At 40.4% G+C, this 12,247-nt stretch overlaps 1 protein-coding gene across 1 annotated transcript; it reads left to right on the top strand.

Moving 5' to 3' along the window:
- Positions 1-4,799: 4,799 nt before the first annotated feature.
- On the top strand, positions 4,800-11,687 carry LOC138851666 (protein spaetzle 5-like). The gene is made up of 5 exons (XM_070081021.1): positions 4,800-4,960; positions 7,033-7,125; positions 7,463-7,861; positions 10,602-10,784; positions 11,328-11,687. Exons 1-5 carry the CDS (start codon positions 4,827-4,829, stop codon positions 11,494-11,496), a joined length of 978 nt encoding a protein of 325 aa, XP_069937122.1. The 5' UTR covers positions 4,800-4,826; the 3' UTR covers positions 11,497-11,687.
- Positions 11,688-12,247: the final 560 nt, after the last annotated feature.

Genomic DNA, 12,247 nt, shown 5'->3' with positions numbered 1-12,247 from the left:
CCAGGGAGAGAGATACAACATAATCTACCCCTGGAAAATCCTAGAGGGACTGGTCCTTAATCTACACACAGAAATCACTCCTTACAAAAGCTTAGCAGGTAGTGCAACATACACAATAAGTGTCCGGGGCCCAAGACTGTTCAACAGCCTCTCACCAGCCATAAGGGAAATTACCAATAGACCCCTGGTTGTCTTGATGAGAGATATGGACAGATACCTCAAGTCGGTGCCGGAACAGCCGGGCTGTAGTTCGTAACAGCCTAGTTTATGAGGCCCTGATCCACCGGGAGGCCTGGTCATGAACCAGGCCACGGGGCATTGATCCCCAGGAATGCCCTCCAGGTAGACTCCAGATTTAGGGCTACCTACTGTATCTCCTATTAATAATTTATCTGCTTTCTGTAAACTCAGAGGTCCTCTGCTACCCTCCCATATATGGGAAGGTGGGTGGTGAACTACACTGGTGCCTCTCATTTTGTAAGAGAACCTGTGTGTGTGTGTGGAGAGAGAGAGAGAGAGAGAGAGAGAGAGAGAGAGAGAGAGAGAGAGAGAGAGAGAGAGAGAGAGAGAGAGAGAGAGAGAGAGAGAGAAAGAGAAAAGCTGAATACATCTGACAGAGCATCAAAGGATCGTGGACACCTGTTGATGGTTGAATGAGCGCCACATGTAGATGAATACAACAGATCAGTTATATGAATATTTAGGTCCGAGTCTGAGACGATCATCACCAGGAAAGTCAACAAAGCAAAAATCAAACACACTAAAACAACAACACAAAAATCACAATAAAAATCAACCATCAATCATCATACGCACAAATCATATCATAACTCAGGCAACAAAGACCCTAATTATATATATATATATATATATATATATATATATATATATATATATATATATATATATATATATATATATATATATATATATTAGGCTTGTTTTATTTTTAAGTACAGATGGGCAGCCAAGGCTTCTTTAAGGGGAAAAGGGGAAAATTTCTTAATAATAAAATACACCTTATTGGATCTTCCTGAGCAATAATAAAGTAATTTTATTCACTCGCGTGAAAATAATCAGTTAATATAGGATATTTTCAATTGAAATTCATAGATTTACAACCTGGATATGAACCATAATTTTATCAGTCCTTAAAAGGGAATTTGAAAACAGATGGCTACTCAGGTTTTTCTTTCTGTTTTTAAGATATATTCGTGGAGGAGATGAAGTAGGGGGGAGGAGGAGGAGGAGAAATAGGAGTAGGAGAAGGAGAAGGAGGAAGAGAAGAAGATGGAGGAGGAAAAAGGAGGGGAAAAAGAAGAGGAACAGGAGGAGAAGGGTGAGAAGAAAAAGGAGGAAGAACGGAAGGAGGAGGAGGAGAAGGAGAAGAAAGAAGAAGAAAGAGTAAGAGAGAGGAAGGAAGAAGAAAGAAAAGAAGGTAGGAGGAGGAGACCGCTACATGCTTCTAGTGGAATACTTTCTCAACCAGTTTCCGGACTGGCTACAACCCACGCACGCACTTGACAACAACCTCGTTAAACCTAACCTCTCCAACAAACCCTCAATATGAAAGCACCTTTCCCAAAGCAATCTGGAGCAAAACGTCTCCCTCGTCAATACTGGAAGAGTCGCTGTTTTATCAGTCGCTGAAAAAAAATCCAAGAGATGTAGAAGCTGTTGATGCAACAAGGGGAAAAAAGGCGATAAGTTATGAAAGGTTTGCTGAGGCGGCCATCCGGTCATCTTCACCTCAAGGCTGAACTTTAGCCACACCCCTCACCACCTTAACTCTCTAGACGCCATTATCCGTGCTGCAAATGTCCACCAAGATGGGGGACGTCTCCGCTTGCAACAGATCGTCGGAACAGAGGAGGAGGAAGAGCGGCGGACGACCTCTGCAAATGTGGCGAGGAGATTCCGTGTTGCTGGCGGCCACTACCGAACGTGTGTTTACGTTCCGGTCCTCCGATCTTGCAATATGACCAGCATGGGACTCACTGTCTACTTTCCATTTCTGTCGCAGTAGTACCTTACGTAATAAGCCTTTCCTCTTCCAAAATTGTAAGGAAGAAAATCCATTATACATTCTTTACGAAAATGCAGAAGAATAATTAGTCTAGTTTACGATTAAGCTTATGGTAACTTAGTGATTTTTTTTTCAGTGTTTAGAAAGCCAGTGTTGTCAGGTTGGCTGAATAACCAAGACAACAATTCGGGTTCAAGGTGTGGAGAAAATTTCTCCAGAAAGGGGACTTCAGCCCTCTCAGCCCCTTCAGCCCCCTGAGGGTCTCAGCCCTCCAGAGGGACTGATAGCCTCTCTTGCTTTCTGATCAACAGTTTAGTAAGTAAGTAAGTAAAGTAAGTTTATTCAGGTATACACAAATACAGTTACACAGATTATCATACATAGCAGCATATTGGTTCAATATGTGGCTAAGAACGTCGTAAGTCACGCCACCTCTGCGGAGTAATGTTTGTGAAATACAATTGACAGAGAAATGAGAAAAAAGACTCTCTTTACCTGATAACATGTAAGGGCTACATAGCAAGCTAGGACAAGAAAGTTAAAGGACTGTAGAAAGATACTTATCTTAAATGACGGCTCAACGGTCCCGCAGCCGCTCCTGGTCGTTTCTTTTAGGAGCCGTCAAAGCCAAAGGAATTCAAGTAAGCAAAAGTATATAATTGCCCCACAGGAGCAATGTTTCAGCATTTCACTGGTACATAATGCTGAATAGATGGTCACTTACTTTTTTGAACTCAATGCCCCTTGAATAACGGGGTATATTGGTAAATCCAGACATGATATGACCTAGCTATCTGCTGTGCAGCCGACCTAACTAGGTTTATAACTGACTAGATTTACCTGGGTATTTGTATCGGACCCGCAAGGTTTTCCCTGGCTTGTGGTAGGGAAAATTACCCGATATCCGTTGTCTTGATTGAAGCAGTAGTAGTGTCTCACTGTGCACTGTCTCTCTCTGAAGATTGTTCTGCAACACACACTGTTACACTACACCAGGAACAAGATTAGTTTTTGTTTCACGGTATTTCACAACAGGAAGACCTGTCCCACTTCACTGTGTCATAGTTCTACCACATATTGTTGAAAATGTCACCAAACGAGGAACAAAAGCGCACGGATCACTGGTGCTCTTTTTCCGTTATCCCCGTGTGAAGCTCAGTTCCCTTTCCGTTCCTTAAGGCAATCTGACCCCTGCAGCGGGCTTCACCCTGGGGGCGCCCTCCTTACGAAGGATCTGCTGAATTCAACGTTATTTCCCTTCCTTGCTAAACATTGCAACAACATTGAATATAAGACGGTCGAGTTCTTGTTGTCTGGGCATAGACAACAGTTCATTATGTCCCACATTATAAGGAAAGTGATGCAAGGCTTTTCTGTATTTTTCCTGCCAAGGTAAAGAGAGAACTTTTGCTCATTTCCCTGTCAATCGTATTTCACGAACACTAACGAACACTACTCCGGAGAGGTGGAGTGATTGATGATGTTCTTAGCCACGTATGGAACCAGTTAAACTGTTGATCAAAAAGTATGGGAGGCTATCAGCCCCTCTGGAGGGCTGAGTCCCTCAGGGGGCTGAAGGAGGCTGAAGGAGCTGAGAGGGTTGAAACAAGGCTTTCTTGTGAACATAAATAATAATAATAATAATAATAATAATAATAATAATAATAATAATAATAATAATAATAATAATAATAATAATAATAATAATAATAATAATAATAATAGTGTCCTATTTATAAACTGGACAGTTTCACGTCACAGAAAATATTCCAGAGATTGATGGGAAAGTAGTGTGTATAATGGTTCCCATCAAGACCTAACTGTTACAGACACATCCTTGTACCTCTTATAGAGTACCGCGTAGCCCAGTGGTAGTGATTTCACATTTGGCACCTCTCCTAACACCTTCCCCTACTCACCTAACAGTAAGTTAGTACCTAGATGTTACTCTTTGGTGATTGTTGGCGAAGAGGAACGAAGAACTTCGATGTTACTACACATATTACTACCAATTTCACTTTATTCCTATTTGTGCTACTGCTGATGATGATATCATTAGGAATCCCGTTTTTCCTATGGGTAGGATTGAGAGATGTTTATCTGAAGGTGATTTCAGTGGTCAACGCCCCCGCTGTGTAGTCCCAGACGGCCTCCTGGTGGATGGATTGATCAATCAGATTGTCACTGCTAGCAGCATGCAGTCCAGAAAATGACTTAAAGAACTCGTCAGTTCCCTCATGAAGGTATTTAGGGGTCGGTTTGTAAAATCGACTAAGTATAGAGAGTGTTGAAGAGTCTTGGTCCTTTACACTAATTACATTGTCTCTTAGTGGTGTCATGGTGCATCTCTTTCTCATTAGGGGGAAATATCCATCGTCTGTCGAGCCTTTTACTTTCCTAGGGAGTGATTCCCGTGTGCAGATTTATTACCAGTTGCTCTAGAAGTTCACAGATGTAAATTATAATTTATGTTTCCTGCCGTTCAAGGGTTGCAAGTGAAGATTCTCTGTACATTCTCCAGGTCTCCAGTTCCGCCTGCCTTAAAGCGAGCTGGGGAAATTGCAGTAGGAATACTATTCAGAGAAACTTTAATGCTCATAATATTAATAATTCTAGAATAACTTCGGCTCTACCTGAACTACGGAAATATTGTTAAGCATTCCGCTTCCACTCGACCCTTCCCCTTCTCTTAATCGATCTAGTCCCTCTTTTCCCCAATCTCTCCTAATTTAACATTTAACCACTTCTTCTTTCTCGCCCTTACAGGTGGAGCGTGGTGCTGAGTGTGGGCTTCTGGGTGATGGGACTGATGCCTGTTGAAGTGGGCCCAGCGTACCCCAACAGCGGGTTCTTGCCCGAGGTCAATGGTGGCACTCCCGACTGTGTACAGGACCCCAGGGATACCTTCTGCATCCAGCCCAAGAAATACCCTAAGTAAGTTCACACTTTATAAAACTGTGAAGTGTTTCTCTCCAAAGGAGGAATTATTTATGGAAGTGACTAGGTGATTTGTGTCTCCTTTTGTTTCCACTCCAAATGAACTTACTATTTACAGAAGTGTCTTAAAAAAAATAAAAAGCATAATATTTGTGTGATGTAGAAGTGTCTTGAATACATTCTGATGAATATAATAATTTCTTGTTAATTTTCAGTGATTTAATTGATAAGAAATCTGTGTATTAATGGGCAGAAACACTGCCAACTCGTCCTGCTTTACTAAATCTGCTGAAAGGAACACCATCTCACTTGAACTAATTTATATCTTTTTAAGAACATAAGAACATAAGAACGAAGGAACACTGCAGAAGGCCTACTGGCCCATGCGAGGCAGGTTCAAGTCTCCTACCGGCTTAAGCCAATGCACCCAACCTAGTCAGGTCAGGTCACATTGACTTAAGGGAGGAACACGGCAACCGACCTGGTAGCACAAGCTATCAGGTCCAACACACACACAGAATTACCATAAACTCTGTATTTTTGTCATCTTCAAGCGAGTCCTTAAGAGTGTTAGGTAAGACACATATGCAACAGTTAGGTATCTTTATTTCGAAACGTTTCGCCTACACAGTAGGCTTCTTCAGTCGAGTACAGAAAAGTTGATAGAAGCAGAAGATACTTGAAGACGATGTAATCAGTCCATCACCCTTAAAGTTTTGAGGTGGTCAGTCCCTCAGTCTGGAGAAGAGCATTGTTCCGTTGTCTGAAACAATATGAAGTTGAAGTGACAGGATGGGGCCTTATATAGTGCCAGGAGGTGAGTCCTTAAGAGTTTCTCATAAACTGAAGACTCCTGAGCAGAGTGAAGTTCGCATCCTGACCACCTTCCTTCTGTCCTTGACTTTCTTAACAATTTTATATATAAATAAATTTATTTTAATGGGAAAGATAAATAATGATATAGTGGAAAAATTCAACTGTGATATATTAAAAAAAGACTCATGATTTATAGGGAAAAAAAGGTACATTAGATAAAATTAAGCGTATGTAAGATACAATATAAATGAAAAAAAAAAGACAACTAAACGATCGACTGAATTAGATAAAGAAAATATTAGTGTGATGTAAAACAATACAATAAACAAACGTTATGGAAAATTCCTACATGATTTATATATATATAAATAATTCCAATTAATAAATAATATGACTTGTGATATAATAATTCTAGATTGAGCTTTTTAGGGCAAAAAATATTTTGAATATTTTTCAATGTTAGGAAATATATCCAAAAATTGTTGGAAGATATAATTTTTTTTTCGGGCGGAAAAAACTACTAATCACTGTGTGATAAAAGCCATTCTGTAAAACTCAAAATGGTCAAGCCATTTAGTCTTCCTTTCCTATCTCTTTTCTGTTTTTCCACAATTCTCTTCTTTAATCTATCCCCAGTCCTTCCTCTCACCATTATTGCTATCTCTCTCATTCGCTAAAAAAAAAAAATGTTAGTCACGCCATTATTATTATTTTCATCATCATTATTCCTACGTATAAGCGGTAAACCTTTAGGGACCGTAGAGCGCCATTTTTACTATGAATAAGCAGTAAATTTTTAGAGAATAAAAGGCACAATACCGTGACTAGAACAATACACAAATAACCCGCACATACGAGAGAGAAGCCACAACGACGTTTCGGTCCCACTTGGACCATTTACAAAGTCACACTCGACATTGTAAATGGTCCAAGCCGGACCGAAACGTCGTCGTAAGCTTCTCTCTCCTATGTCCAGGTTATTTGTGTAGCAAGTCTCATACAACGCCTCTGGAATGGAAGGTGATCAAGTTTACTACAATGTAAGGGAGAGTTGTTCCAAGTCTTTGTAAGCAGACTGATTAACTAGCCTCTTGGTGTTGGTATTAACTAGTGGAGGATATGTCTGTTAGTACCTCTTTCGTGTTTTACGCTTTTTTTTCTCTCTGTGTTTTCCCTTTCTCTCTTCGTGTGTAACACTGAGCCTTTGACCCTTGTTCGCAACGCTGACCCCTCCCCCCCTCTCTCTCTCCCAGAGATCGCATCGTATACCTACTGGAGAATAAGATGTTCGACGTTGACTCCTTATTGATGGACGAGACCAGAGACTCATACACCTTCGAGGCGAGGTAAGGTTCTCTTCCCCAGCCTGACTGTCTGAAGGCTGTGGGAATTACTCTCTCTCTCCCTTCTCTTTTTTTCAATAATAAATGATATATCTGCATGTTCTTCTTGTTGGTATTATGGCCTGAGAGAGAATTATGTAGCCATGATATGCTCTGCCATGGGAAGACCCTGCCTTCACCAGCTGTCATACTTCTCCCATGGTATTATATTTTATCGTATACCATAACATTAGCATATATTAAAATGTCATATATATATATATATATTCAGTGAGACTGCACTGCATTAAGTGATTATCCTCGGCTGTTGAATAATTCCTCATCCTGTGATCCTCTTCAGGGATTCCCCAACGCCGCCGATGACTTACGACTACGAGCCTCCCCGGCAGCCCTTCGACGGGCCCAGGCAGACCTACGGGCCCCCGAGACCGACCTACGGGCCTCCCAGACCATCCACGGGCTACTTGCCGCCCCCACGTCAGAACTACTCGACTACGTCCAAACCTTACGTGGCGCCTTCCTACCTACCTCCACCTTCCACCAAGTACGGCGCGCCCTCTTCTGGGTTCTACAACCAGCCGGCGCCCACGAACCTCTACGAGCCGCCACCCACGCCCATCTACGACAACGAGGGTCCCTACCCACGGTACCCGAAGTCCCCCACTGCTGGGAACTCCTACGTTCCCCGCTACTTGCCTCCGCCTCGCTCCCCTCCCAAGCCACAGCCATGGTGGACCAAGTAAGCGTCTTCTCTAGACGGTCCCAGGGTTGGTGGTCCACCCTGGTCCAGGAGGGGGCTTACTGGGCAGTATGCTTGTGTTCGTGTAAGCGTATGTGCGAGAGAGAGAGAGAGAGAGAGAGAGAGAGAGAGAGAGAGAGAGAGAGAGAGAGAGAGAGAGAGAGAGAGAGAGAGAGAGAGAGAGAGAGACTAAGGACATCAGGAAGACACACAGGGATGACAAGGACTTACAAAAACACACGACTGGAATGAATGCTTGCTGGCTTATGCTCGCTATACAGGCTTGACTGCTTCTGTCTGCTTTCCATCTCTGCTGATTTAGCGAGGATCATTTCGCTCAACAAGATAAGCTTGTATTAATTTTTGCTATAAATCACCAACACAAGTTTAAACGTAACGACATTATTACATTTATTTGGTCATTAATAATGCGATCTTCACTTAGGGTAACCGTGTTAATGTATGCTATGTTAATGTAAAAATTAATAATTTTGTACCAAAAGAACCTTAGAAAACTTACCTAACCTTATCATAACAAGCTCAATTTAATTTAGCCTTATCCAACTAAATATATTTTAGATAAATTTACAATAATTTAATAATAAACAAACAAACACAATGAATTATATTTTTCTCGTTAGGTTCAGAATGATTCTCGCGAAATTATTACATACACAAATTTTCGAATGGTTTTCTATTTAAGCCAAAATCGCAACTTATACCTATTCGGCAGGTTCTTTTGGTACAAAATTACTTATTTTTCCATTAACGTAAATGAAAAATATATCTTTAAACGTATAAGAGGAAATTTGATTAAGGACTTAATTTTAAATGAGTTCTTGCTGACTAATTATGCCTATATATATATATATATATATATATTTATATATATATATATATATATATATATATATATATATATATATGCAATAAGATCACAGTAAACAGGTGATTTCAGAATATGCATCAATGTTTTTGAGAGCTTTACGAATTTGTAGTCCTGAGTTCATAGATGAGGAAATATCCAAAATTTATGAAATAGGTAATGATTTAAAATACCCAAGAAATGTAATTGATAAATCTTTTAAAGTTGCTAGAAATACTTTTTACTATCCAAAAAGGGACAACCAGCCTTATTCAACTAAAAATATGTTGGTTCTCCCTTACCATGAAAACTTGGTTGATATGCCTTCTCTTCTTAAGACTTTTAATATTAAAGTTGTATTCAAAAATCTTGATACAGTAAAAAAACTTTTGATAAAGGATTCCTCCCAAAATGCTGATGGATGTGTCTATAAGATTCCTTGTAAAATTTGCGATAAAGTTTATTACTGTCAAACTGGTAAAAATCTCGAACTAAGATTAAAACAACATAAATATAGCATTAGAATTGGACAAGATTCCAATGCTCTATTTATTCATGTAAGAGATTTTAACCATCCAATTGATTTTCAAAAAGTTGAGAAAGTAGTATCAAGCAAGTCCATGGTCGACAGGAATATAATTGAATCTTGTTTCATAAAAAGCAGTTTTGACAATAATATGAATATTTCCTTTGGTTTATATAAATTAGATCCATTTATAATTAATAGAATTTGGGAAGAATTTAATAATACACTGGACAAATAATTTTTAAATTTTCTTGGGTAGAATAGTTTGTGGGGTGAGTTGTGCCAAGGACCTATCCAAGTTGGGTCGGCGCGCGTCAGGTGTTTAACCGTTGTGGGATCTGATAGTGAGGTGCTGGCCAGACCCCTTATATAGCTTCCTTGGATGCTTTACTTTCATAGTTCCTTGATAATGTGAGTAGTCACGAAAGCGCTTGGAATTTCTCTATTCTTTCAGAGTGGTTGTTTTGCATATATATATATATATATATATATATATATATATATATATATATATATATATATATATATATATATATATATATATATATATATATATATATATATATATATATATATATATATATATATATATATATATGTACCATACACCCGGCAGAGCTATGTGTTGTTCATGGCAGTGGGAAGCTCAAAGCTAATTTCAACCTCCTCCCGTTTGTATACCAGCCTCCATAAACAGTCTGTATAGTAATGAAACCACGAAACAAGTGGCAGTGAATCATTTACCAAACTGCAGCTGGCCGACATCCGATCCCGTGTCACACTATTCCGCCTCATGAGACAAGACAATGTACCCATTGTCCTACCCATTCAACTATCGATCTTACAAATACCATGCACCCGGTAGAGTTAGGTAATGTTCATGGTACGAAGACACTCGTGGCTTTGGGAATCTCAGGGCTAATTTCAACATTTTGAGTTCGTTAGCTTTACAGGCTATGGCCTGCGCGTTTACCGGTCAAGTAGAGCTTTTTTAAAGTTAGTTCATGACTTTATAAAATTTTCCTTGAGCGATACACTGTCTTAATAGTCTTGTTGTAATCTTAAGTGTCTTGAATTACGTGTTTCTGGACATTTTGCCTTCCTACCATGTTCACGAATGACTCCAGATATCACAATAACACGAATGTAAACATATCTGTGGTAAAATTAGGAAGTCACTAGCCAGCTAGTCGTAGCACTGGCTAGGCATATCGACTCCCTCTCCGCTTTGTAGGTTTAAACACGAGGGTCATTATGACCGACGTGTTCCTGTTACCTTTCCTCACACGAGCAAATACATACTTACACCTCTCCGTCTCATCTGCTCACTCTTCTGACGTCACACACAGGGCCATGAGGTCAACCCACCGCCGCCAGCGCCGCCAAGCCTCTTCCTCGGACCTCTGCCCATATGAGTCTGAGTTCATCATGCCCCGGGCAGCCCTCAACAATAAGGGTGACTGGATGTTCCTCGTTAACGTCAACGAAGTCTCTACCGAGTACACTCAGCTGGTCGAGAGCAAGAAGTGCATGTAAGTTGAGCATTAAGGAAAGTTTATTATTTGCTATTAAAGATTCGCCGGTATTCTCTCTGCCCGGGCTTTTTCCAAGTGGCGGCCCGGCCTTGGCTCCCTCTTTAGGGGAGTGTCTGAGACCTAAGTCTCCCATGGGAGGAGGCACAAGTACCCCCTCATCTTTGGGACCAACTGTCCCCAGGCCTAGCCACAAGCTAGGCCTCTCTGGTCTGCCATCCCCGTCCCAAGGGGACTAATGGGAATGACAGTCTTGTGAGCTGTAAGCTCGGGCTCAGACACCTACCGTACCCTAGAAAGGTTAGGCATGGTGTCGATGAAGGAAAGTTTAGATAAAAGAGAGAGTACGGCTAAGCAGAGTTTCATGGGAGACATAGGTAGGCGAAAATAATGCTATATTAATTATGTTAGGGCTTAAAATTTAGGGCTAGGAAACACCTAGATTTAAAGAAATGGCAAAGTTTAAGTAGGTAAGTTATTTCTTATATATCAAGTTGCAATGAGTGAAAATTACTGTTATTTATTAATTTCCCTCTTCGGCAGCACCAACACCTGCACTGGGTTTTGCAGCATCCCCGACGGGTTCACCGCAATCTGTCAACAGCAGTACGTTCAGAAGCGACTCATCGCTCTCGACGGATCCGGCATGAAGCTTGCAACGGATACCTTTTGGTTCCCATCTTGCTGCGTCTGCAAGATCAGGCCCGTATGAGGGTAAACAGAGTTCCGGAAATTCGGCGCTACCCGCGGAATATCCCAGGGTCCTCTTGTTATTTTTTAGTCAAAGCACCACTCGTCATCGCTATTTTAAATGATGAGATATCCGTTTTGGATTTATAGACATTGGTTTTGCACGTTTTAACTCTTGGATTCGATTCTGGTGGACTGCCTAATAAAGAGAAACTTGGAACTTTAGGTTTGTGCAAGTTATGCCTCAAGTGCTCGTGTGTGCGTGTTAGTGGTTATAAGAAAATGGACTTACCCGCTGTTACTTAGGATTTCAAGAAAACTGAATAGTTTTATGGGTAACTATACTAGTGAGTGTTAGCAAACGAAGAGGCTCTGTGAACTGGATATTTTGTTTGCAGGTACAATAGCTTTTAGTATTGTGATTGTTTTTACATAGATTGTCGTGATGCAGTATTTGTCTTCGTGTTGTGTGTCTTAAAATGTTATTAATAATAATAATGAGAGAATCCAGACGCAGATATCATGAAATAGGTTACACTTAACTGTCCCTATGTTTGCAATCTTTATCTGGCTTCTTATTCATTTTTTTTTAATTATTTACAAGAATCTTCAGCTGGTTTGACAAGATTCTTTATATACGAATGGCACATTTGAAGAATAGGCGGATTACTTGAAGACTTGTCTTTCCCCTTGGAAAAACTAAATACAGTTAAAATTTTTTGTTCAACTCGAAGAACCTGGGTTCACTCTGGAGCTGGGCGAAACATAGAGGC

This window comes from Cherax quadricarinatus, unplaced genomic scaffold (assembly GCF_038502225.1).
Source record: "Cherax quadricarinatus isolate ZL_2023a unplaced genomic scaffold, ASM3850222v1 Contig1477, whole genome shotgun sequence".
NCBI classification, from domain to species: domain Eukaryota; kingdom Metazoa; phylum Arthropoda; class Malacostraca; order Decapoda; family Parastacidae; genus Cherax; species Cherax quadricarinatus.
This window is presented reverse-complemented; position numbering and strand designations above follow the sequence as displayed.

Coding starts and splice junctions, on each gene's coding strand:
- LOC138851666 (XM_070081021.1), top strand. CDS start 4,827: ATGGGACTGATGCCTGTTGAAGTGGGCCCAGCGTACCCCAACAGCGGG. Junction 4,961..7,032: donor CAGCCCAAGAAATACCCTAA/GTAAGTTCACAC, acceptor TCTCTCTCCCAG/AGATCGCATCGTATACCTAC. Junction 7,126..7,462: donor TCATACACCTTCGAGGCGAG/GTAAGGTTCTCT, acceptor GATCCTCTTCAG/GGATTCCCCAACGCCGCCGA.